We start from the raw sequence: 26036 nt of genomic DNA, 5'->3' as shown, positions 1-26036 counted from the left end.
TCTTACTTCTGGTCTGAATTTGTCCAGCTTCAACTTTGAGCCATTGGATCATGTTTAGCTTTGTCAAGCCCAGAGAGAGAACTATGAGGGACCTCCTAGGGACCTAGCCAAGCTAGGAGAATGGGCTACACAGTGGTAACAATATTCAACACTGACAAATCCAAGGCAGTGCACTTGGAGAGAATCATCTGACCAACTCCTCCTCGTGCCTGGGTTCTGAATTAACTGGAACCACCTGGGAAAGAGACCGGGGCAGCATTGTCAGCTGCGGAGTGAAATTCTCTGAAATGCAGAGGAATGGAATGGCAAGTCATACTGCAAGCATTCTATTGGCAGTATATAAATCCATGGCGTGTGGTCATCTGTGGTGCTGCGCGCAGTGTGGGGCACCCTGGTGAGAAAACCCTAGAGCAGAAATAGCAGGGTATTGGAGATGGGCATGAAAAATTATTAGAGGCCTGGAAAAACTTCTGCAAGTGGAGACTGCAAAGTGTGCCTGATTAGTGAGCGGGGAAATAGGACAGATTCTAGTCAGTCTTATTGGGATCTGGGACGATCTCGTGATACAGGGAGAAGTGAAAGTGGAAAGCAGCAATTGCCACCCTGATGAAAGGAAAAAGCTGGTCTGCAAAGGAGTAACCTCCCATTCCTAGGGATGGGGCCATTCGGGTATAGGAGACAGGCTTGGAGTGGGATAGAAACCGTAGTGCTTCAGGAACTGACTCTGCCCCTTACTGCCCGGGCTGTGGGATACATTCCTCTGCACAGGTTATCCCCCAATTGTCCTTTAGCACCCCACATGGACTCTCCTCTGAATTGGCTGCTCCTGGCTGGTGTGAGACACGGGACCCTGGGCCCATGCGCTGATCCAGCCCAGTGCTTCCATTTTGAACAGCTCACTGTTCCCAGGCCCTAGTGTAGGGGAAATACATTATTATTATGCCTGTCAAGCTCTTTGGAGCAGGGCCTTACCAAATGTTTCTTACCACATGTACAGAGCCTAGCACCGTGGCAGCTGGGGCATCTAGGTGCTGCCTTATACACATAAGGTTTGTTTGCTCTAGAGAGGAGATGGATTAGAGGGGAGTGGCAAAGGGACAAAAAGTACTGAAGGGCAAAGAGAAGGATGGGCAGGTGGGCGTGGCTGTTCACCAGCTCCTGTAACACAACAACAAGGGGACAGTCATTAAAACTGAAAGGTGGCAAATTCACAGCTGAGCAAAGGCAAGACTTACTCACACAAAACACAGTTGGTGTGTGGAACTCACTGCCACAAGACAGTGTTGACACTAAGAGCTTAGCAGGATTTGAAAAAGGATTGGACACTTAGCTGGCTTAGGATAACTAAGCTGGAGTCAAAATCATAAGGATCCTTTACAATCCAGACCCTGTTTAAGGGGGTCGGGTGGTCACACTGGCCTGGCCTACTGTACAGTGTAGTCCCATGTCCAAGCAGACGTGAGCAGTGGTGTTGGCTGCCATGATGCTGAACTCGGTTTGTGCTGCTCTCCATTGGTCTCTGCACTGTGGTTAGCGTGAGGACAACTCTCCTGCCTGTTCACAGCAGGGTGCGGACGGGGTACCGCTGTGTAGTGCAGGCCAAGCTTAGCCGATGTGGCGTTAATTTGCCCTCTGGGCAGGTTATCCTGTCATTGCCACTGGGGGCTTTTTGCCTCTCCCTCAGGAGCAGTTGGTTCTGGCCAGTGTGGCCCCAATGTGGCCCCAAGGTAGCTGAGCTGAGCCCCATGGTGGGTCCCACACCTATGCTGGGCCTCTGGACCCCTCTCTGTTCTGCCCTATCTCAGTCCAAGACGTCCATGGATGAGAGTTTCACAAACAGCCAAGAGCTGCTAGAAGCACAGGTCAGCAGGCTCCAAGAGGAGAAGCCATGGCAAGGCTGCAGAGCACCTGGTGCTGCCACGTGTGCTAAACAGAGAGCAAATAAACACCCCTTGAAGCAGAGGTGCCAGCAGGAGTGATCTGTAGCAGGGCAAAACTGGAGTCAAGCACACCCATTACTCTGAGAGGGAAAGGCCTCCTTGGGGCAGGAGCTCCACGCTCCTCCTCTGAGCACTCAGACCCAGCATCCCTAGCACCAGGCCCCTAGTTCGTTAGGAGCCATCCATTAGCTAGCCCAGCCAGAGCCAGAGGCTTTCAGCACAGCAATCTCCTGCCACTCCAGCAGTCCTGGGAGAGGGGGAAATGCCAGGGGAGGAGTCAGCCCAGGAGCAGGCGAGATCAAAGGGAAGAAGAGGAGGGAGAGGAGAAGGCACCCCAGCCCCCCTAGGATTAATTGCAAAGCTCCCTTCAGCATACATCAGCTCCAGCCAGCAGGCCTAGGGCGTGGCTCCTGCCAGCGGGACCGGCCTGTGCCTGCACCAGGAGCTCACCGGGGGTCCGCGCTGCGAGCCGGGGTGAGGAGGCTGGTCAGTCCCAGAGCCCCTCCCTAGGGAAGTCAGTGGACTGTGCCTCCCCCTGCGTTTGATCCGCGAAGGGGTTCAGTCTCCACAGAGCGGTGTCCTCTTGTGGGGTGCTTGCTCCACACCATGTGGAGCAATCAGGGAGGGGCTCCCCCTGCTAACTGCACCGGGATGGCCGGTCACCCGGAATTCCAGAGGCAGGGGGTCTCCCATGGGCACGTGAGCGAGTGTGGGAATCACGCCACCAGCATCCCACTAGCTTCCCGCCCCGGGAGAGGCCCTACTGCCAATGGCCGGCTAGAGGGGCACCAGGGTTAGTTGGTGATTGGTCTATCGTGTTGATTTCCCTGCGCTGAGTGACACTGGTTGGCCTCAGTGCCCGTCTTGTCCGAGGCTCTCCCTGCTCAGTGCTGGCCGTGCTTGGCTCTGAGGGCAGAGTTTGTGGGGTGCCGATTCAGTGAGGCTCAGTTCTGTTTGTATGGTGATTTGCCATGTATTTAGATCTTAGTGAGCCTAGGGCATTTGCGCTGGGGTCCTGCTGCAGCCTTCCCTTGGCATGGAGTGCAGTCCCTGTGCTCGTCGGCCATCTCACTGCCCCCGCGGGTTGTCTCTCTCTCTGCAGGAAGGCACTGGTGCCCTCCAACGCAGCAGCTCACTGGTGAAGCTTCGGGACGTGATCAGGAGGAGCAGTGAAATACTAGTCAAGAAGCTGCAGGGGAATGCCCCCCTGGAGCCCAGGAACACGAAGTACGCGTCTCCCAAGGGGCCTACGTGCTCTCACACCCATCGCTGCCTCTCAGGCCCGGGGAGGGCGCAGCCGGAAACGCAGTCTTCATCTGCCAGGGGCTGCCCTTTCCTGAGGCTTTGCCTCTTTGGGAGCAGGGTCCCTGCGCAGAGGGGTTTCTGCAGAGCCCTCTGGCCTGGGGCCCTGGCGTCAGCAGCATGGAGGCCGCTACCCACATTCAGTCACTTCAGAGTGACAGCAGGTGGAGCCCAGAGAAAACCGGGGGAGCAAGAGGCTCTCGTCTGGCCTGTGTGCGGAGATGGGGAACCACCAAGCTCTAGGAGGGGCTGCAGGGATGGACCTGGAGGTGGGGCTGGGGCTCTCTGGCCCCAGGGGAGGCAGGGGCTGCCAGGGAAATAGTGTATGTCCACGCTCCTTTCCTCCTGTCCCTGTGCTGTCAGGCGGAGATGCCAGGCCCAGGGGTGGGAGGGAGGCTGCGCCCCACGGGCAGGGGCAGGGGCTGAGCTCATGAACTCACCCTTTTTCTCTTTCTTTTTGTAGCTTGAAACGAGCAGCATCATTAAATTACCTGAATACATCCAGCGATGAGGTGAGAGCTCGGCAGCAAGCACTGCCCCCCACCCCCCAGCTCAGAGCCCGCAGGGCATGGGAAAGCTGCCTGATTATGCAGCGATGCACACGGGCCTGCTAGGGCTGCAAAGCCGCCTTTCGGAAATGAAATCCCATCCAGGCAGGATGAGGTGGGAACCCAATAGCCACCAGCTGTGCAGCATCGGGAACACCCCGGGCAAAGGCAAGACAAGGAGTAAGATGCTAATAAATCAGCACTGGGTAGTGCCAGAGCAGCTTGGACTCACCAACTGAGCAGGGCCAGGGCAGTGGCGGTAAGTGCTAGGGGGGGCAGGGGACACAGCAGTGGGGGTAAGTGCTGGGGGTGCAGGGGACACGGCGGTGGGGGTAAGTGCTGGGAGGGGCAGGGGACACGGCGGTGGGGGTAAGTGCTGGGGGAGGCAGGGGACACGGCGGTGGGGGTAAGTGCTGGGGAAGACAGGGGACACGGCAGTGGGGGTAAGTGCTGGGAGGGGCAGGGGACACGGCGGTGGGGGTAAGTGCTGGGGGAGGCAGGGGACACGGTGGTGGGGGTAAGTGCTGGGGAAAACAGGGGACACGGTAGTGGGGGTAAGTGCTGGGAGGGGCAGGGGACTTGGCGGTGGGGGTAAGTGCTGGGGGGACAGGGGACACGGCAGTGGGGGTAAGTGCTGGGAGGGGCAGGGGACACGGCGGTGGGGGTAAGTGCTGGGGGAGGCAGGGGACACGGCGGTGGGGGTAAGTGCTGGGTTCCTGGTTCCTGCAGGTGCCAGGCCCTGGGCACAATATGCAGGGCAGCATTGCTCAGTAGCCCAGCCCTGTGCCCAACTAGGGAGCAGCACCGACAGGCTCTGAAAGGAGCCCTGGGCCATGTGTGCCAGTGTTTGGGACAATTAAGTGAGTGAATCCGGCGCCCGGCTGGATTGTACTATTCCATGGATGGGAGGTTTGCTGCAGAACTGTTTGCCGGAGTCTGAGTGTTCATTAAAAACAAAAACCAAGCCCGTGTTGTTGGAAGAAACCTTACACGTGGCAGAAGCATGACCCCTGCATGTGCCTGCCTGGGTCTGCTGAGAGCCTGAAAGAGTAGCTCAGAAAGGGCTGAACTGACTCATTTCAGTTGATGAACTCGTGACTCTGGAGCCTAGTGATGCCAGTCACGTGTCAACAGTAATGTATTCACTGATGATAACTTTAGCAAGCCCCCCTCCCGACCCAATGTGCTAAATCCACACTGCCCCCGTCCCCTCTGAGCCTCTCCACAGGTGCCAAAGCCTCCAGCTTCCCCCAACAGCTCCTGTGATATTGTTGTTCACGGTCACTATGAAGATGAGACGTGATGCCATGAGATAGGGTTGGGGCATGAGCTAAGCTGACTGGTTACTGCTGAGGGTGTCTGGCTGGGGGAGCTCAGAGGACATGGCCCCTTGAGCTCAGCTCAGAGCAGGGCAGCCAGCGCGTTCCCCTGGGCAGGGCAGGGGACTGAGTGGAAGCTGTCCGGGCATGGGCCTGCATGCTGGGGACGTGGGATCCTGGACAGTGTGGTTTGTTTTTCAGGATTCCCCGGGCCTCCTGGCAGAGAGCAGAGGCTTCAGTGTCAGCAGCGTGGATCTGTCCTCTCACAGCTCCCTGCTCACCTCCAACTGACCCACCTCCGGGCTCCTCTCTGCACCAACTCCTGGCTCCATCTCAGATGCTCCTGCTGCTTGACTGCACCCTGTGGCTCCGGCACCGCCTCTAGGATCCCGCACTGCCTGGCACTCCAGCTGCTCCAGGCTCCGAGCCTTGTACTGCTCCTCCACCGCAGCCGGAGCTCCAGCCTCCCCGGCTCAGACACTGCCCCTGGAAGAGGTGTGCCCTTGCATGGCCATGAGACAACACCGAGCCTCCCTCTGCCTGCTGCCTGCCTGAGCCTGGTACTTACCAGGGACTAGCGGCTTTGGCAGCAGCACTCAGAGCATTGGTTGCTCAGCGATGAGCTCCAGCAGCACTTACTTGTGGCTTTGGCTATCGGAGCTGAGGGGTGGAGACTCCCCACTCCCTGGGGCTGGTGCCAGCCCTTCCCCCAGGCAGGGGCTGTGTGTGTGCTCCTCTAAAGCAGACCTGCGGGCTCCTTCTGCAGTGAAGGGCTCACCCCACCTCAGCACTGCCTTCTCCTTAGTTACCAGATGCTCCTCAACCTCAGCACCACCCAGTGCCCAGGACTGGGGTTCTTCCGATTCAGCTCCCTGGGAACCAGAGAATGAGGCTGGAAGGGTCATGGCGACCTTCCCGGGGAGTTCACCTATGTGATTCAGCCCAGGCTTCGAGGGCAGGTGCTGACCCCATCAGCAACGTGTCCCGATCCCTACGCCCCCATCCTAGGAGCTCTTCGAGGCCAGTTTCTGTTCTGGCTGTGTTGCCTGCATCCGCCTTAGCATGGAGAGAGCAGTGCATGGGCACTGGGGGAGCTGGCAGGGTCATTGTTACTCGGGATTTATCTCTGATTGCAGTGCTTTATTTTATGAAATCAAAAATCACCGAAGTGATTGTGGTGAGAGCCTCCAAGCCAGTGAGGAGGGAGGGCTGGCTGCACACCGACACATACAGACAGTGGCTCCAAGCTATAGAGCTCAGTGGCTGAACCAAAAAAAAAGAGTTTGGGGTCAAACAAAATGCTTGGTTTTCGTGGGACTTTACCTTAAAAAAATAATAGAAGGGGAGTAAAATTTGAAACAAAAAGTTGCTTTGAATCAAAAAATCAAACATTTTTACTGTTTCTGAATTTTTGGATGAATCAATTCGGTGAATTGGACACGAATTTGTGAAATGGTTTGGTCGCTCCGAACATGCATTATTTGGTGAAAAAAGTTTTCTCTGAAAAATGTCGACCCGCTCCACTTCTAACGCCCGGGCCTGCTAGCCACAAACCCTCGTGTCTCGTCTGTGCTGAGCCCCAGGTGCTGGAGCCTGACCCCTGACTAGGCCTGCCTGCAGACTCAACCGTGCTGGCAAGGGGAGAGGGAAATTTGGTCTCATACCAGCCTCTGGCTGCCTGCAGATCCCTTGCGCTCAGCTGCTGTCTGTGTTAAACACATGGGGGTGAAATGCCTGGTGGTCTCTCCAGCTTTCCATCCTGAACTCCTCAGGTGCAGGCTGTAGAGTTACAAAAGAAACTCAGCATGAAATACTGGATCCAATGCGGGGGTCCATCTAGTCAAGTACCCTGTCTCTGACGGTGGCAGTTGTGGAATACCCTGCCCCAGGGGAAGTTTCCTCCTAACCCTATTAGTTAGAGGTTGGCTTCTGCCATTAAGTATTAGGGTTTATAGTCCTTGCAAAACTCCAGTGGTTTTCGGTATTTATTATTATAACCCTGCATATTATTGTTATCCAATGAATGCCCATGCCTTTTATGAGTGCTGCTAAATGGGATTTAATAACATCATGTGACAGTGAGTTCCACGGGCTAATTGTGTATTATGTGAAATTCCTCTTACCAGTTTTGAATTTGCTGTCTTTCAACATCGTTGTCACCTTGTTCTTGTGTTAAAAGAAAAGGTGGATAGAAGCTCCCTATCTCCCCGCTCTGTCTAGTCATTACTTTATAGATTTGGATCATGTTCCCTCTTGTCTCTTCTCTAAAGTAAACAATCCCAGTTGTTTCAAGCTGTCTCCATATGCGAGCTTGCCCGGTTCCTGATCATTCTCGCCCTTTTCTCAACCCCTCTAGTTGTCTAATATCCGGTATGAAATGGCGTGCCCTGTGCCGGTGAAATGTCATGGTCATTTCTGATATGGCAGCATGACACTCCATATTATTCTCCATCCCGCGCCTGCTGCAGCCAAACATTGTTTGCTTATTTCAGCAGAGCTGCACATGGAGCAGAGGTCTCCATTGAGCGGCTCACGGTGATGCCTAGATTTGTTTCCGGAATTGATACAGTTAATTTAGAATCCATGTCTGAAAACATGTCTGAATAGTTCCAATTATTCCCTTTTGTGTTTATTATTTTGGATTTTTCAACACTGACTTTCATTTGCCATCCTGCATACCATTCTCCTCGCTGGATTAGTTCCCTGTGATGCTCCTCAAGGTCCTCTCTAGTTCTGACTAACCTCGCTATGTTGCCAACTCCCCTGATTTTACTGCAAGTCTTACGGTGGTTTTTACAAAGCTCTGACTCCTGGAATCATGGGCGTAGAGGAGCAGCTCAGCTTCCTTTGTTCAAAAGAGGGACGCATCTGGCCCTTGTGGCTGTGGAAAAGCTTGACAACGTGACTGAACGGCTCAAACCTAAAGCTTGAATGTGACCTAAAGGCTCAGAGATCAGAAGGCAAATACAAAGAGCCCACATTGGTTACTTGTTTCAAAATGTCATGACTTTTAAGCCACTCTTGGGCCTGACTCATGAGTTTTGATCATTTGGGGTTGGTGACACTGTCTCAGCCACTCTCATGCTGACATCATTACCCTAATGAGCACCATTGCCATGCTCTAATAAGCATGGCCAGGCCAGACTGCTACCAACCCCTTCCGGGGAGGCTAACACCAAGCCATGCTAGTTGGGGGCGGGACCGGAGGATGGGGGGTGGGACAGGAGGATGGGGGGCAGGACAATGGGATGAGGGTGGGACAGGAGGATGGGGGGCGGGACAATGGGATGGGGCGGGACAGGAGGATGGGGGGTGGGACAATGGGATGGAGGGTGGGACAGGAGGATGGGGGGCAGGATAATGGGATGGGGGGCAGGACAGGAGGATGGGGCAGGACAATGGGATGGGGGTGGGACAGGAGGATGGGGGGCAGGATAATGGGATGGGGGGCAGGACAGGAGGATGGGAGGGCGGGACAATGGGATGGGGGTGGGACAGGAGGATGGGGCGGGGCAATGGGATGGGGGCGGGACAGGAGGATGAGGGGCAGGAGAATGGCATGGGGGCAGGAGGATGGGGGGCGGGATAGGAGGGTGGGGGCAGGAGAATGGGATGGGGCGGGAAAGGGGAATGGGGGGCGGGAGAATGGCATGGGGGCAGGAGGATGGGGGGCGGGAGAATGGGGCGGGACAGGAGGATGGGGGTGTGGCAATGGGGTGGGGGCGGGACAGGAGGATGGGGCGGGACAGGAGGATGGGGGCGGGGCAATGGGGTGGGGGCGGGACAGGAGGATGAGCGGCAGGAGAATGGCATGGGGGCAGGAGGATGGGGGGCGGGATAGGAGGGTGGGGGCAGGAGAATGGGATGGGGCGGGACAGGGGAATGGGGGGGCGGGAGAATGGCATGGGGGCAGGAGGATGGTGGGCGGGACAGGAGGGTGGGGGCAGGAGAATGGGATGGGGCGGGAAAGGGGGATGGGGGGGGCGGGAGAATGGCATGGGGCAGGAGGATGGGGGGGCGGGACAGGAGGATGAGGGGCGGGAGAATGGGGTGGGGGCGGGACAGGAGGATGGGAGCGGGGCAATGGGATGGGGCAGGACAGGGGGATGGGGGCGGGACAGGAGGATGGGGCAGGGCAATGGGATGGGGGCGTGGCAATGGGGTGGGGGCGGGACAGGAGGATGGGGCGGGGCAATGGGATGGGGGCGTGGCAATGGGGTGGGGGCGGGACAGGAGGATGGGGGGCAGGAGAATGGCATGGGGGCAGGAGGATGGGGGGCGGGATAGGAGGGTGGGGGCAGGAGAATGGGATGGGGCGGGACAGGGGAATGGGGGGCGGGAGAATGGCATGGGGGCAGGAGGATGGGGGGCGGGAGAATGGGATGGGGCGGGAAAGGGGGATGGGGGGTGGGAGAATGGCATGGGGCAGGAGGATGGGGGGGCGGGACAGGAGGATGAGGGGCGGGAGAATGGGGTGGGGTGGGACAGGAGGATGGGAGCGGGGCAATGGGATGGGGCAGGACAGGGGGATGGGGCGGGGCAATGGGATGGGGGCGGGACAGGAGGATGGGGCGGGACAGGAGGATGGGGGTGTGGCAATGGGGTGGGGGCGGGACAGGAGGATGGGGCGGGACAGGAGGATGGGGGCGGGGCAATGGGGTGGGGGCGGGACAGGAGGATGAGTGGCAGGAGAATGGCATGGGGGCAGGAGGATGGGGGGCGGGATAGGAGGGTGGGGGCAGGAGAATGGGATGGGGCGGGACAGGGGAATGGGGGGCGGGAGAATGGCATGGGGGCAGGAGGATGGTGAGCGGGATAGGAGGGTGGGGGCAGGAGAATGGGATGGGGCGGGAAAGGGGAATGGGGGGGGCGGGAGAATGGCATGGGGCAGGAGGATGGGGGGGCGGGACAGGAGGATGAGGGGCGGGAGAATGGGGTGGGGCGGGACAGGAGGATGGGAGCGGGGCAATGGGATGGGGCAGGACAGGGGGATGGGGCGGGGCAATGGGATGGGGGCGGGACAGGAGGATGGGGCGGGACAGGAGGATGGGGGTGTGGCAATGTGGTGGGGGCGGGACAGGAGGATGAGCGGCAGGAGAATGGCATGGGGGCAGGAGGATGGGGGGCGGGATAGGAGGGTGGGGGCAGGAGAATGGGATGTGGCGGGAAAGGGGGTTGGGGGGGCGGGAGAATGGCATGGGGCAGGAGGATGGGGGGGCGGGACAGGAGGATGAGGGGCGGGAGAATGGGGTGGGGCGGGACAGGAGGATGGGAGCGGGGCAATGGGATGGGGCAGGACAGGGGGATGGGGCGGGGCAATGGGATGGGGGCGTGGCAATGGGGTGGGGGCGGGACAGGAGGATGGGGCGGGGCAATGGGATGGGGGCGTGGCAATGGGGTGGGGGCGGGACAGGAGGATGGGGCGGGGCAATGGGATGGGGGCGTGGCAATGGGGTGGGGGCGGGACAGGAGGATGGGGCGGGAGAATGGGGTGGGGCGGGACAGGGGGATGGGGCGGGGCAATGGGATGGGGGCGGGACAGGAGGATGGGGCGGGACAGGAGGATGGGGGTGTGGCAATGGGGTGGGGGCGGGACAGGAGGATGGGGCGGGACAGGAGGATGGGGGCGGGGCAATGGGGTGGGGGCGGGACAGGAGGATGAGCGGCAGGAGAATGGCATGGGGGCAGGAGGATGGTGGGCGGGACAGGAGGGTGGGGGCAGTAGAATGGGATGGGGCGGGAAAGGGGGATGGGGGGGCGGGAGAATGGCATGGGGCAGGAGGATGGGGGGGCGGGACAGGAGAATGAGGGGCGGGAGAATGGGGTGGGGGCGGGACAGGAGGATGGGAGCGGGACAGGAGGATGGGGCGGGGCAATGGGATGGGGGCGTGGCAATGGGATAGGGGCCGGACAGGAGGATGGGGCGGGGCAATGGGATGGGGGCGTGGCAATGGGGTGGGGGCGGGACAGGAGGATGGGGCGGGGCAATGGGATGGGGGCGTGGCAATGGGGTGGGGGCGGGACAGGAGGATGGGGGGCAGGCATCGGCAGGGAGCACCGCCCAGGGGCTGGCCCAGCAGCACCAGGGGGCTGACAGTAGCGGGACCAACAGGAGGAGAGTTTAGCGTTGGGCCCCGCCCCTCGGTCTCTCCCCTGCACAGGCCACGCCCCCTCTCACAGACCCCGCCCCTCTGGAACGCGGGTCCCACCCCTGCCGGAGGCCGCGCCCCTCGGCTATACAGCTCCCCCCGCGCCCGCTGATGGCCCCGCCCACTGCCACATGCTCCGCCCCTCCGGAACGCGGCCCCCCGTGACGCCGCCGCCGGGTGTGGGCGGTGCCGGAAGTATCCGCCTCGCTTCCGCGGCTCCGCGTCACACGCGCCCCAGGGTTACGTCAGGACGCAGGAAGCGTCACCGGATTTCCGAGCCGGTGACCTCAGGCCGGAGAAGTTCCGGGCCGGGCGCGGAGCAGGAAGTGCCAGGTAACGGCCCCCCCCCCCCACCCCAGCGGGTCCCGGCCTCAGCGCCCCGGACTCCTGGGTCCCCGCCCCAGGCGCTGCCTGTGGGCCCCAGTCCTGGGGGACGGGGCGCTCCGGCCCTGCCGCTGAGCTGCGGGCCCAGGCGGCATCGACCTGCGGAACTCCCTGCTGCAGTGCGCCGCGGCCGGCGGGCCGCTTACGCCGCCTAGGCGTGAATCCGGCGTTCCCGCAGGGCCGGGTAAGGAGCCCGGGAGGCGCGGGCCGCGCCGGGGCCTCGCCTGCCGTCGCCTTGCGGGCTGTGGGCTGCAGAGGGTCCTGGGCTTGCCCAGTCGCTGCGCTGGGGGGGAGGCCGCCTAGATGCTCTCCCAGAGCTGGCGGCGCTTCGGGGGGTCTCGGGCCCTCTTAGGGAGGTGGATGCTTCAGACAAGTAATTCGGCGCTGTAAATGCGCGGGCTGCCCTGGGCCGTTTGTTTAAAAGCGGTTGGCCTTTAAAACCTGTTGCTCATGATTTTATTAGGCCCAATGTCTGAATATTTACAGTTTGTTTCGGGATCAGCTGCACTGAGTCCTCATCCCAGCTCGCGGAGGGGAGTGGGAGCCAGGAGATCAAGGCTGACTCCAAGGGCTTCCGCCAGTCGCTCTCTGTCTCCGCGTCCCGTCTGTTAAATGGGGCACCAGCCTCTGCCCCACAGGAGAGCAGGGGGTAACCCTCATGCTTGTGAAGTGCTGGGCTACGTCTGTGCTGGAGATGCAGTAGATGCTTGTTGGCAGCAACACCTTGCAAGAGCACCCACCGCTTACGAGCAGCATTTCGCCTGGCAACGCTTTCCCTACTGTGAATCGTCCACCCGGTAACAGCAACCCAGCTGCCGCATTAGAGCAGGGGTTCTCAAACTGGGGGTCGGGAGGCTATTGCATGGGAGGGTGGGAGTTGTCAGCCTCCACCCCAAACCCCGCTTTGCTTCCAGCGTTTATAATGGTGTTTAAAACATATAAAAAAGTGTTTTTAATGTCTAAGGGGGGGGGTCGCCCTCAGAGGCTTGCTATGTGAAAGGGGTCACCAGTACAAAAGTTTGAGAGCCGCTGCAATAGAGCAACATTTATGACATTGTGATGTGTCATCCTCTGCTTGCTTGCATCAGTTTTTTGTGGCAAAAACAGACAAAATGCCAAGCAATTTCTCACTGAAAGAAAAAGTACAGATTATCCATGACTGTTAAGCTCTGGGGGCTACTCAAAACCAAGTTGCAGTCAAGTGGGAGTTGCACAGGTTGCTTATATGCAGAATGTGGAAGCAGAAGGATAAGCTTTTGGCTAAATATGAAAGCGGACAATCAAATAGTTGATGTAAGCGTGGGCATGAAGGAAAAGCCTCTGATGTCGACCAGCTTCCCTTTATATGCTTCAAAGAGAAGATGGCGGAGGGAGTACAACTAGCTGGAACCGAAATCAAGGAAAAACCCTTTCAGCTTGCTGCTTCGCTTGGATTGAATGATTTTAAGACAAGTGACAGTCTGTTTACCAGATGGAAGAAATGCTTCAATGTTGCTTACAAAAAAGAGCATGGCGAAAAACAGTCAGTGGACAAACCAGCAGTGGCAGTGTGAAAAATTTCCTCATGTTTTCCCAGCTGATATCTACAATGCTGACTAAACAGGACTTTATCTGAAAGGGCTCTGTGACAGAGGACACGTAGGAAAAAAACGAAAAGCTAGGAGGAGGGAAAGCTTTAAAGGATAACTGTGCTCGTCTGTGCCAACATGGATGGGAGTGACAAATGCCTGCAGTTCGTGATCGGGAAGTCAAAATGGCCCAGATGCTTCTGAAGGATTTCGGTAAACTTCCCTTCAATTATGTCAATTCAGCGAATGCCTGGATGACAGGTGACATTTTCATCAACTGGCTGAAAAAGTGGGATTATCAGTTTTGCTTGCAGAGCTGTAAAATATGCCTCTTCCTAGATAACTGCTCTGCACAACCCCAAGGAATGGTTCTCGCTAACATTCAGCTCAAATTCTTACCCCCTAAGACTACGTTTTTGATGCAACCTATGGCTCACGGTGCGATTAAGAACATGAAGGGACATTACCAATCAAAAATCGCAAACTGGATTATAGTCGCTCCTGATGCGAACCCTAGCACAGATGTTCAGACAGGCCTGAAAACTGTAAATGTGCTAGATAGTGTTCATCTTGTTGCTGAAGCCTGGCAAGATGTAAAGCTGACTAACAATTTCCAATTGTTACAGGAAAGGCAAATTTATTGTGCCAGTGGAAGGTGTGCGAGATGAGGATAGTGAAGACTTTGGTGACCCCCTGAATGATGTTTCACTTCCAGTCAACATGGGAAAAAAGGTAGCTTTTAGTAGCTGCTGGGGATGAGGATTTGCTCATGTTCAGAGAGCTACCCGATGAGGAATTACTGCGCGCTGCAGCTGCTGCAAGGCTAGAAAAATGAGTTTGTGTTGATGAAACATTATAATTAAGAGGATAATCAAGAGAGTGAGGACAATTTTAATGAAGTTCCACGTCCGACAGACTCCGAGCTGTTGAAGGCTTTGTATGCGCTCTGGCGCTTTTCCCAGGTAGCGGGACTTGGTGACAGGGTCTGTGGGACATTGAGTCCCATCTTCAAAACAAAACTGGGTTTGTTTAATTTGCTCTGCTTCTTCTCCATGTTCCTTCACCCGAAATGAGTGAGTTTGTCCATGCTTAATTAATGTATGAGATGATACTCGCTGTGTAAATAGAAAACACTCTGATGTGGAATAATATTTGTAGGTTATTATTTATTATTTAATTAATTTGCTTAGCAGATGTCCTTATCCAGTGACTTACAACATGTACCAAGTATTACAGTTAAGTGCGAATACAAAAAATGTTTACAAGAGCAAAAAGCTGTTTGTTGTCATGGTTGATGTTTGATCTTAAAACAAAAATAAAACTTGATACTTTTATAACATTAACTCTATTGCTTTCTTGGTACAATATTTAAGGCACCATGGAGAACAGAGCACATGTTTAAAATGTACAGGTGGTGTACTACAGTAATACTGTAGCAGCAATAATAAAAATACATTGCATTGTTACAATTATAGATTGTTAGTGTGTACTGCAGCTGTTGTACGTATCAGAAAAAGCAGGATGCCTTTGGTCAGATGACACCCCCCCATAACAGCACCAGCTGCTTAGGAGCAACATGGCAAAAGCGCACCAATAAATTGCTGCTAACAAGTGTTTACTGTACGAGTATCTCAGCAGATATAAACTCGGGACTTCTGGGTCCTGATCACGGCTCCGGGACTCTTAATAATCCCAAGGGCTGTGTCAATATGGTGACCTTAGTTCACCATCCTCTTGATGTCCCTACCCAGCCAGGAAGTCACTGGCACAGCCTGCACCATTTCTACTCTCCCACCTGAGCCACACCAGTCTCTGCTGACTCTCCTATCCGGTCCTCAGCTTCTCAGATGACTTTTCTTTGGAGACTGAATGGAGGGCGTAGGGAGGAGAACCTCTACCAGGCCCTGCCCCCTCTCTTCACCCCAGAATTGTTTGTATTGGCGTGTACCCCTCCAAACCTGCAGTTCCCTCACATCTAGAGCACACACTTCTGCCCCTCTCCATGCGGTAGGCACCAGCTGTGCCCCCTTGCTCTCAGGTTTGCACTAAACACTGCTTTTTTTTTTTTTTTTTTTTTTTTTCTTTTCTCCCCCTCCAGCAGGAATTGTGGTGTTGGCATGGCTCGCATTACCCTGGAGGACCTCAATGGTTTGGACGATGAGTCCCTTGATGAAGATGAGGAGCCAATGGATGGGGAAGAACAGAACAGGCTGTTCTCTCATTGGGAAACAGTGGCCAGCACCCACCAAGTGACCCTTCCTCAAGGTGAGAGCAAGGCTGAGTTCCTTCCCCACCCCCACAATTAGAAATTCCAACACATTTAGTGCCTCAAAGGGAAGCCTTGACGGAGGTGGAGCATTCTTCACCAGCAGTGTCTGTGTGGCCCATTCCTGGCTGCTCCCCTGGGAGGAGGTGACCCTCCAAGGACAGTGCTCCAAGCCCAGTGGCCCAGAAAATATGAAACTAGCAGTTCCTTTATAGGGCTTAACAATGGTGACAGAGTTTCTATGGCCCGAGAGACTGAGCGTGCGTGCAAGGAGCTGAGTCAGGTCCCTGGTTTCAGCAGGTCTAGAACCTGGGGCTCTGGGGGCCCTAAGTCTCGGATACTCCCTTGTCACCACTAAGGGAGACAGATGAAGCAGCACCTCGCTAATCTTGGCAGGTCAGGCCCCCCAGAAAGTCCTATCGGGAGGCCCAAGGCCTGGGTCACCCAATTGGCTTGCACCCATTATTTCAGCCAGGAAGTGACCCAGGGTGGGTTGTCCAAGCAACTGTTATGAACTGGGATGTAGGCGGTCTTGGGAAATGGTCAGAGCAGGAGTCCAGCATTGGAATCTGGTCAGAGCTGGAGCCGATGGTCAGGAGTGAAGGCGTAGGGGCAGGACCCAGAGAAGAGGCATGGTTCAGGCACAGAGCAGCACTAAGGCAGGACCTGGGAGCAGAGCAAGAACAGGGCTTGAAGCAGATTGAAGGAGACAGGTAAGGAGTGGGGTCCGAGCAACTGTGTAAACTCCCTCTTGCTGGTGCAGCGGATCCCATTCCTTGCTTGTCTCTTGCGATCGGCATCCATCCTGGTCCAAGTTCCTGCCTTGGTCCCTTGCCCAGTCCCAGTTCCTGCCTTACTCTAGCTTCATTCCTGATGCTTGTGCCATCTCTGGTCCTGCCCCTACACCTTGCTTCTGACTCTTGGCCTCACTCTGCGTTGGTTACGTTGACAGTTGCTGGCTTTCAGGAGCCATCCCGCATTGACGGTACAGTCGCTGCAAGTGCTCCTGGTGAGGACGTACACCACTGACACCAGGAGCGAAGTGTAGACACGCATGACCACTGTAATTACTGTGGTGGCTGTCTGCCCGTGTAAGTAGGTCGACTTAATTTTGTAGAGTAGACATGCCCTGAGGGTAAGTCAGAGCTGAGTGTGCAGCGTCTCTTCCCCCAGCGAGAGCCCCGCAAAGGAATGATTCAGTCCTCTGCCTGCCACGTGGTGGGGAGAGCAGGGGCCGGAGCAGAACTGTTCAGCTGATTCCTATTAAACACTGGCTCCTTGGAGAAATAAGTGGTGGAGCCTGTCCAGTAACCCCTCAGCAAACAGATGCTTGGTGCCCCATTGAGAGGGGCCAATGACTGGCTCACATACAGAGGGGATGGCAGGGCCAATAGAATGGGAACGCACCCTGCCCACATGTGCTTTATCAACCTTCCTTCCCGCCAGGTAACTCTCCGCTGGCTGAGCATGTGCCCACTCACCTCTGGCCCTGACGGTTGAGCTCTGTTTAGTACAGCCGGCGTAAGCAGCCTTTATAGGACATCAGAATAAACGCAAAGCCAGCTGTCGGATTCTTGATCCAAAACGTGCTTCTGTGCCTTGGAACGTGGCCGTGGCCTCCAGAGCGGGGAGCATCTGCTACTGCTGTGGTTGGCTACAGCTGACTTACGCAGAGCAGCTATAGCGTGGCCCTGTTGGCCCAAGTCTTGCATTACAGTGGCAGATTGTGCTGACTGTGCTAGGTGCTCTGCAGACAAACCTGGAGCCAGGATTCCTTCCCCAAAGGGCTGCCAGTCTAAACAGACGGGGGTGGGCCATGCCCCAGGAGCAGCTGCCTGAGGTGATGGTGAGCATGCAGCAGGCTAGTCCTGTATTGTCGGCAATAGTCATTCCTTCATGTCCGCCCTTCTCGGGGCAGGGGGAGCCCTAGCAAGCGCGTCTGAGCAGGTGTGTTTTTCAGAAGCACCTGGATCCAGCATCAGGGTTACCCCAGAATGGTACCGGGAGCGAGCAAGCTGCAGCTGCTAAGGGAACAGGCCAGCTTGTTTCCTGGGCTGGGGGTGTGTCCAGTCACAGCCAAGATGCAGCACTGACGCACTTCCCAGGACTTGATATTCGGGCTTCGGGGTCCCTGTTGCTCTGAATTGTGCATTTCTCCCCTCCCCCATCCCGCGCCCTGCTCTCCATGCAGGCCTGTTTTCTCCTGTCTGTTTGGTTTTGCAGAAATGGCGGGTCCCATCATGCAGATGACACAGCACAGGCAGGTGCGTGAGCCGGTGCCCTACGTCACCCTGCTGCAGCATGAGAAGGTGAGGACTCTTCCTCTGGGCATGGGCAGATTTCACACCCACAGCCAGTTTCCTGGGGAAGTGTGTGGGGGTGGAGTCTCTGTACAGTGCGCCGAGCCCCTTCCCTACACATTGCAAGGCCGGGGACCCCAGGGTGCCAACAACCACCAGCCAGATCCTGTCCCTACCCTGGTTCTGTGCCCTTCTGCTGCTGCTACCCCTTGTCTCCAGCACAGGGCCCCCAGGATCCATAATGCCCCACCAGTGCTTTGCTTCAATCCAAGCTTGCCTCTCTGCACTGGGGGTTCTCGCCCCCGAGTGACGCAGCTATCCCCACCCGAGCGCGGGTGTGGACAACTCCTGCCCCTCGCAGAAGTGGAGTTACCATGGCGATGGGAGAGCTCTCTTCACCAGACACGCTGCAAGTTTCTCATGTAGCCTTGCCCGTCTTGTACCCTAATGATGCCCGGTCACAGAGTGAGAGAGGGTTCCTGCTCCGCAGAGCTCCGGGTCTAACGGAAGCCAAGACCTAGCCAGTGTGCGAACAGACAGGAAGAGGGGGAGGGAGATGCTGCGAATGGGGTAAGATCATCCTGTCACCTCGGCTGCTGGGGCGGGATTGGAGGAGCCCAGCTCAGGTAAGGCACCTTGGCATTCGCTCCCTTGCCTTGACCCATTGAGTCACCTGACGTTTTAGCTTCTGCCTCTTCCTGCCCCTCTCTGGTCTATGGGAGGGGCATGGTGTTCACATGCTCCCTCCGTGTGTCCTGCTGACCCACCAGAGCTCCAGGTAGTGTATCTCCAGTCCTGCGGAGCCTGGTGTCCCACTGGCCTGAGTCCCCTGAGCATGGCTGCAGGAATTCTCTTCCTTTCCATGCCCCGGCCCCTGCGGCCTGGCACATGCCCATGGTCACTTCATTCCTGTTGTTCCTGCCCAAAGAAGGCGGGACCACCCTCCTCCTCCCCCCATCCTCTTATCATTCACTAGCATCGTATGGGGAGTGTTGGGCAAGCCACCCAGCCCTGTTCTAGCCCCATTAGGCGCTCACTCTGCTCCCCTCGTCATCAGAGACCCTTCCAGCAACCTGCTAACCTCCATGCCCGCCTGGGCTTCTCTTTCTGGCTCCGCCCCTCTGCCCCACTCAGGAGGGTGCTGTGTAGTCTCCAGCAGTCAGGGTAGTTTCTGGGGGCTTTTCGGTGTGGGTTGCTTGCTAGCTTCCTGACTCCCGCGGAGAGTCCTGGCCTTCGGGCCAGCCAGCCTGCCCTCCCTTCCCCCCAGGGCAGGGCTCTGGAAGGGGAGCAGTGGACTTTGGACTGCTGAGGGTGCAGCAGGCTGGGATTGTGCTCTGTCCTTGGCGCGTCCCTGCTGGGGTCCCGTTCTGCCTGTTGGGCTGGCCTGGTTTGGGGCCCGTCAGCTTTCCCAGCCCCACAGAGGTGGGAAGGCTGCCTAAGCCCCTGCTGATCAGGGCAGCTTGTTAGGCCCAGTTAACTAGGTCAGAGTTTGTGCAAGTCCAGCAGCATGTGTGGAGCCCCTAGCCACAGCAGCTCCATGCCTAGCAAATGTGCACCAAGGTCCCCAGATTTGCTGGGGTCGACAAGTCAGTGCCAGGGTTCCGGCACCTTGGAGAACCCCTAGTTAGAGTGGCCCTGCGTTCGACCCAAGGGGCACTGAGGACCCTGTACATCTGGGTCTGCAGAGGCCCCAGCACTGCTGACTACTTCAGTTAACCCCCCCTCAACGTTACTCTCCTGGACACATTTTCTGATCTCTTCACCGCCCCTGGGTGGGAACCTCTTCCAGGCCATGCAGCCTTCAGGCATGCTCCCTCGAGGCGAGTGGGAACATCTGCTGGCCTTCAGTGTGACAGGAACCGCCGCAAGTGTAAACAGAACACCAAGAGCTTAATTCTATGGACACATCCATGCCCTACTGACTTTCTCTGGCTGTCTAAGGCCTCTGGCTTCATTCTGGACCCCTCATGCCTCTGTCAGTCTGTCACCAGGGCTGTTGTCAGTGTCCTCCCGAGCGCCCTCGTGTGCCTGAGGTCACTCTTCAGTGGCCTGCCTCAGTTATCCCTTTCAAGGGGCTTCTTGAATAAACTCTGCCCCGGCTTTTCTATCCAATGATGCCCCTTCCCTGAGGTCTAGTCTAGTGGCGTGACACTGACAAGTAAACAAGTCTTCCACCCCAGCCTTACACTCGGCGCAGCGCCTCCGCCCTGGCACTGTCTGCTTTGCCTCCTCCCCAGTGGAAATCCAGCTGGAAGAGTTCTTCTATGAGCCGCTCGCCCAAGCTTGCCAGCTGGATTCTCCCTTCCCCCTGCTCTTTTCGGGGAAGCAGCTGATCCTCGCTCACCTGTGCCACCTAGAGTTGGCTGACTCCAGGCCTCTACCTCTGAACAAGGAAAGAGGCCTCTTCCAGCAGCTCGGCCCATGGGAGCCCGGTGGAGGGATCATTTTGAAAGAGTTAACCCTTTCAAGGTTCCGTTGGCATACATGGCACCGTGAGCCCAGAACCCCTCTGGCCTGACTGAGTCGGGTCATGGGCCTGGCCCTGTTAAGTCTGGAGATCCGAGAGCCAAGGTGATTCCGTGCCCAGTGTAAGTAGCATTGAATTCTGTCTGGGTCAACCAAGTGCAGTGCCAATAGTCGTGCGCCATCAACTGGCAGAAGTTGCTCACCAAAGTGGCGCAGTGCCCATCATGAGCAGCACTGGCGCCCAGTGCTGAGGCTGAAGTACGTGGCCTAGAGTGCTCTCCGTTCCAGCAGGCAGAGTGAGATCCAGCAGGTGATGTTGGAGCCAGACTTCTCTCTCGTCCTCGTTTGATGTCTCCGTTCCAGGCCAGCTACACCGTCGAGCCCTTGCGGGTTGCTGAGTGCACCACACAGCTGACAGACCCTGCACTGCCTTCTCGTGCCAGGTGGAATCCTGCCGTTCTCCCACACTTAGTCCAGGCCCAGGGTACCTACCAGCCTTCCTGGGGGGCTGTGACCAGTAGGGTTTGTTCCCCACAGCAGGACTGGAGCCTACCCAGGGAAAAGGGCCATCACCCAATGAGTGTCTATGTGCAGATCTCCTTACCTCGAGTGTAGTGGGCCTGCCCCTTATCCACGACATCCCCTCTGCACACAGGGGTTCACTCTGCTCCCCAGCAGCCTCTGCCTCCCTCCCCTGGTCTGTTCTTTGACCACCCCAAAGCTCTTTGGTTCATCTTGGGTTTTACCCTTGACCAGGATCTGCTCTGCCTGGGTCCTGGAAGGTCCATCTGATTCCTGTAGCGCTCTCTGCTCCTGACCCGCTGCAGCTAGCATCTGTTTCTGAGCCAGGAAGCGGGTGCCAGTGGCTCTAGCACAGGGTGGGCAGCTTGTCACAGTGCTCAGGCTAGCTGCACCTCTCCCACCACCCGGTCTCTTCCCCACACACCCTCCAGGTGTCAGCCGGCTGCCCTCTCCCTCTGGTCGGGGAAACGTTGGTTTCTCTCTCACAGACAGCGCTGACATCCAGCACTGAATCAATGGTGGTCACCTTAGGAGGTCTGACTTCGCTGGGTCCTGCAGGTCATTCCCTCCGGGCAAGGCCAGTGGGAACTAGCAAGCAGCAGCTCCCCGGAAGCAGAGCACTGGTATGTAGAACGAAACACTTCAGAGCAAACTGATTGGAAACACTGAAGCATGTGGCCTGCGGCACTAGTTCTTCCCAGCCCTGCCAGGCACCTGCTCGCCACAGCCTCCCCTCCACGAGGGGTTCTCCTCTTCAGTCTCCTCTGGTGCTCGCCTTCCCAGCCTGGCAAGGCAAGGTTTGCAGCACCTTGGAGACAAGACCCAGGATCTGTGAAGCTGCCAGCTGCCCCATTGGCTTTCCAGTGTGTGCCTTGGCATTGTGAGCTGGGAAGCCATTGCCTTGCCTTCCATTGAATTCAAGCATCAGGGTCTAGTGAACATCCCCTAACCCAGTCCAGGTTAGATCAGTGTGTTCGTAGGTCTCTGCAACTCCCCATCTCTCATGTCCATGCCGTTGGTACAGATGAGGGTTATTGGTTAATACAAAGCAGTCCCTGCAGGAGTCCTCTCCTCATTACTTACAGCAGCATTTCTGTCACACCACTGTCCCGGCCTGGGGTTTCCAAGGCACCCTCGGGTGCCCAGGGCTGCCTCCGCACCAGGCAGAGGCTTGGCTTGGCCAGTGCCATTGTGCTGTTGCTCTGATGCTGAGCCCGGCATCAGTGCCAGGGCATCGAAAGGTTGTACCATGCCTGCTGCAGATCCTATAGCACAGTCATGGCAGCTGCCCAGGCCTTGGTGAACCCAGCTTGGGGTGACAGTCTGGCTTTCCCAGCTCCCTGAGAGGGGTGGGGAATAGTCTTTCACTCACCAGAATCTGGGCTGCCAGGGAGCAACTGTGGCCACTGGCAAGAGCAGCAGGCTGGAGCTGTCGTGTCCTCCCCTGGGGATAAAGCACCAGTCACCTGGGCTAGGTTTGCAGCCAGGCTCCAGCGCAGGTGAGAACTGCCAGCTACCCAGCTGTGTTGGCATTGACTGGGCTGTACTAGTGCCCGTTGTGTCAGCGTCCTGCAGGGCACCATAAGACAGAGGAGAGACTTGTGAGCTGTGTGAGCCCAAGACTCCAGTGCTGGTCACGCTGAAGGGGATCTGCCTGCGTGGCTCAGATCAGCCTGTCCCTGGCGTCTGGCCCGGGCATTGCAGTGCAGAATGCAGCCTCCTTTGCTTTGCCATGACAAATGCCGGAGCACAGGGAGCCACCCTTTGGGCACATGGGTCCTGGAGGAGGGGTGAGGATCACACCCCTGGGCATGAGGCTTAGAAGCTCTGATCTACCCTCCCGTGCTCAGTGTGCAGAACACTCGGTGGGAGGAACTGGAGGGTGGTTTGGGACGCTCCCCTTTGTCATGCCCTCAGATCCCTGCCCAGCCAGGGCGGGGCGAGGGCCCCAGCAGACGAGTCCAGAGGCTCGTGGTCCCACAGGTGTGACTGCAGAGGCAAGTCGCGTAGAACCTTGGGGACTGGTGACCAGCATCTCCTCCGTCAGGCTGGTTCGTGGGCCACTGGCTCGACCGTGTTTATTCCAGGCTGGCTCTTTGGAGGCAACATGGAGACTTGTTGTCTTTGACCTGGAAGCACACGCTAGGTCTTTGGTATTAAGTGACTGCCCGGCCTCTCCCCACCTAGCTTACAGCTTCTCAAACACCCCTGGGAGCCCTGGCTCCAGGCTGCCTAATCCAGAGCCTCTCTTTTGCAGAGCGCCATGGCCCCAGCCCCTTCCCTGCACCCACAGCTGGGCTCTGGCAACCATCTTCCTGCTGCACTTGCCCTTGGCAGGGCAAGGAATGGAGAAATCCTCTCCAGCTTTGCCCCTGTGGTCACCTCTTCCGGTCCCCTCGTGTTGTCCTTGCTTCTCTGGGGTAGGACGGCAGTGGGATTTCCTGGTGGCGTCTTCCCCTCCCGTCAGGGCAGCTGAGGCTGTGGTGTATATCTAGGAAAAGCTGCTGGAGGCACCTGACTGCCTATGGTGTCCTGTACCACAGGGTCCCCAGCACCCCCGGCTATCGCTTCTCTGATCTGTATAGAACAGGGTCTGGAAACGGGTAGGACGCCCAGTGCTGCATGCAGACCATGTGTCCAGGTAAAGTTTACAACCCAGAGGACTCTGGATTGCCCCACAGCCTGACCCCTTACAAACCCCATGTCCTCCAGCAGTGGAACTCCGCAGTTTTAAGGCCCATGCTCCTGGGTGTGCCACCCCATCGCTTGCATTTGGCCACACCCGGCTGGGATGTGTCCCCCTTTCTTTCTGCCAACAGCGCTAGTGGCCAGGGCCCACGGCCCAGAGGAGCTTTCTTCCCCCACCTGGTGACTGGCAGTGGGGGGTGGGCAGTGACCACGTGATGGGGTGTTGTCATCAGCAGGCAGCCTCCTGCCCTGTTCTTGGCTCTGACCAACTTGTCTCCCTGCCTGTCTCAGTGCGAGGAGCGGCTGTACCCAGCGGGGAAGTGGGCCTGCGTCACCAAGGGGGAGCCGATGTACGAACAGAGCATCTCCATGGGCTTCATGAAACTCATGCGCTACATCTGCAAGGAGAACTCCACAGGTGTGTACTGGGAGGTGAGGGGCGGGGGGCTGGCTCCACCCCTTGGGCGCCCTCTCACTGCTGGCCTGTGCCTGCCTCCCTGCAGGCCGCTACCTGGGCATGACGGTGCCTGTGGTGAACGAGATCCGCCTGAGCGAGGGGGGCACCGAGCTGCTGCGGGACATCACCACTACCTATTACCTCCCAGGGGAGTTCCAGCCTGACCCCCCTGTGCCCACGGACCCTGACATCCGCATCGTGGAGAGACAGCCGCTCCGCGTCCTGACCAGGTGAGCCCCACCCCTGCCATTGCTGCAGGCTGCGGGAGAGGGAGAGGAAAGTTGTCTGAGCCCAGCGGGGGAAGGAGCTGAATGGTGTGGGCGGAGGAAACATCTCTGAGGGAGAGGAGGAGAAGGGTAGGAGCGTCAGCGGCTCTGGGGGGAGGATTGGGGCGTGCTAGGGGTGGGGCTGGCTAGGGGAGATTGCCAGGTGACTGGTCTCCGGTGGCTGTGGCCGCTCCCTTTGTTCCAGGGTGTTCTACGGGGTGACGACAGAGGAGACGATCCTCCGGGAGATCCGCCATCTTTGGGAGCTGCTGGGCTCCACAGACACCGTGCTGCGGGAAAGCTACATGGTGGCTGCCTATGAGAACCCCAGCATCCCGCAGCGGCGCAATGAGATCTGGTTCATCCGGCGAGCAGAATGAGTGCAGCGCAGCCCTGCGCTGGACACCGGGCCGGGCCCCGCTTTCGATGGCAGTTCTGGCAGAAGGAGATGAATGCACAGCCTGACGCACGGGTCACCGTAGAAGAGTGCCGCTGCCCTGGGCCCGAAAGACCTGCTCTGCACCCAGTCCCGGGAAAACTAGCATGTGCCAAATGGCTGGCCAGGATCCACCCCACGCCTGCAGGGGGCACTGTGGCATCGTGCACTGAAAGCAGCGGGTGTCTGAGGGGGGAGTGTGGCTGGGCATATGGGGGCTGACTGGCCAGGCTGGGTGTTTATGCCTGTTTGTGCCAGGGTGCAGGTCCGGGCTCGAGGTGTCAGTCCTGACTTGAGTTTGCAGTGCTGGGCTTGGCACCGCTGCCTATGCATGTGGCTGTGGTTGAAAGATCCCTTGGGCGATGGCTGGGGTGGCACCTCCTGGGGCTCTGTCTTCAGTCCCTCCGTGGCACAGGGTATTCCTCGTGTCCTGCCTGCTGACCCCCTTCGCCAGCAGCAGGGAGGGTCTGTCCTGCAGCCAGTGGTCAGAGCCTTGGCTCGGGGGGCCTTGCCCTGCTCTGAGCAGGGCTGTGTGTATCCATGCCCAGGAACAGAGACTGGTGGTGCCTGCAAGCAAAGCTGGGATCCTGTAGGACTCTCCTTCGTATCTGCCCAGCCGTGTGCCTGCTGCAGGCAGCCCCTTCCTGTTGGTCAGCGCCCACCCTGCTGCTGCTGCTGCACCTGTGGCCACCAGGTGTTAGTCCAGCTCTCCGCCCTGGGCTGAGCAGAGAGGGGCAGCAGCTGGGTCACTGTGTGTTGTGTTGTGCATTGATTGGTTGGTTTCACACTCGTGTGCTGCTGGGGGAGGCTGGCAGCATGAACCTGAAATAAATCCAGCTCAAACCACTGTGTGTGGCAGCTGATTGGCTGGGGATGGCCATGCTGTGCCCAGAGAAGGGCCGGAGCAGCTGAGGGGGACCCCCAAGGGGGCAGCTGGCAGCTCCCCAGGGGCACTATACCCTGCCTGCTCAGATCAAGCAGGAGTATCATCCAGCTGCACCCCGCTCCCCAGTAATCGCCTGCAGGGGGTGTCTCCCCTTTGAAACAGCGGTTGGGGGCAGGGCGGCTGTTCTGCTTCCTCGTGGATGCTGCACCCGACGCTGGGCTTCATGGCACTGTTAGCTGTGCCCTGTACAGGTTGTGCTCCCGCTGCCCCGCCAGAGCCAGCTGCTGGGCTTGCTCCTGAGTGCATGGAGTCACCACGGTGGCTGCTAAGAATGGGCCTGGCTGGTCCCACCAGATTCAGAGACCTCCTGGACTAGGGCTGGAGGGACTGGGTGGACCCCACAGCCTTCAGCCAGTGGGTGGGGCTGTCTGGCCCATGTGTCCCCTGCCCTGTGCTCCAAGGGGTGGGGGCAGCCTGGGCTCTTGCTTGCCTTGAGCAGGCTTGGTGGGAGGGCGCTCACTGCCCACTTCTCATCCTTG

At 57.8% G+C, this 26036-nt stretch overlaps 2 protein-coding genes across 19 annotated transcripts in view; both read left to right on the top strand.

Moving 5' to 3' along the window:
* Positions 1 to 7401, top strand: part of KLC4 (kinesin light chain 4) — a 56453-nt gene extending 49052 nt beyond the window's left edge. For 9 of the 11 annotated variants that reach the window (XM_043512347.1, XM_043512346.1, XM_038394783.2 and 6 more), the window contains 3 exons: positions 3043 to 3167; positions 3706 to 3754; positions 5311 to 7401. In XM_043512347.1, the coding sequence (XP_043368282.1) occupies positions 3043 to 3167; positions 3706 to 3754; positions 5311 to 5400 (264 nt within the window). In that variant the 3' untranslated portion in view covers positions 5401 to 7401. Of the gene's footprint in view, positions 1 to 3042; positions 3168 to 3705; positions 3761 to 5310 lie in introns of those variants that run through there. The other 2 variants (XM_043512348.1, XM_043512349.1) reach the window with 2 other exon arrangements.
* A 4041-nt stretch (positions 7402 to 11442) lies between these two features.
* On the top strand, positions 11443 to 25458 carry LOC119853024 (heme-binding protein 1-like). 8 transcript variants are annotated; one of them, XM_038395260.2, is made up of 7 exons: positions 11518 to 11591; positions 13837 to 13942; positions 15309 to 15475; positions 17700 to 17785; positions 23744 to 23870; positions 23956 to 24139; positions 24381 to 25458. In XM_038395260.2, the coding sequence occupies exons 2-7, from the start codon at positions 13908 to 13910 to the stop codon at positions 24553 to 24555; spliced, it is 774 nt and encodes a 257-aa protein (XP_038251188.1). In that variant the 5' UTR covers positions 11518 to 11591; positions 13837 to 13907; the 3' UTR covers positions 24556 to 25458. The 8 variants fall into 8 exon arrangements, with proteins under 8 accessions (XP_038251192.1, XP_038251188.1, XP_038251193.1 ...); XM_043512356.1 differs by lacking the exon at positions 11518 to 11591 and adding an exon at positions 12026 to 12290 and having other exon boundaries at positions 13834 to 13942; XM_038395264.2 differs by lacking the exon at positions 13837 to 13942 and having other exon boundaries at positions 11443 to 11591.
* Positions 25459 to 26036: the final 578 nt, after the last annotated feature.

Source organism: Dermochelys coriacea, chromosome 3, assembly GCF_009764565.3.
Source record: "Dermochelys coriacea isolate rDerCor1 chromosome 3, rDerCor1.pri.v4, whole genome shotgun sequence".
Classification (NCBI taxonomy): domain Eukaryota; kingdom Metazoa; phylum Chordata; order Testudines; family Dermochelyidae; genus Dermochelys; species Dermochelys coriacea.
The sequence above is the reverse complement of the archived record's forward strand: the minus strand, read 5'-3'. Positions and strand labels throughout refer to the sequence as shown.

Excerpts from the sequence above, each read along its gene's own strand:
- LOC119853024 (XM_043512355.1), top strand. The coding sequence starts at position 12,255 with ATGGGGCACCAGCCTCTGCCCCACAGGAGAGCAGGGGGTAACCCTCAT. Across the intron at positions 15,476-17,699 it reads CCAAGTGACCCTTCCTCAAG|AAATGGCGGGTCCCATCATG; the intron begins GTGAGAGCAAGG and ends TTGGTTTTGCAG. Across the intron at positions 23,871-23,955 it reads CTGCAAGGAGAACTCCACAG|GCCGCTACCTGGGCATGACG; the intron begins GTGTGTACTGGG and ends GCCTCCCTGCAG.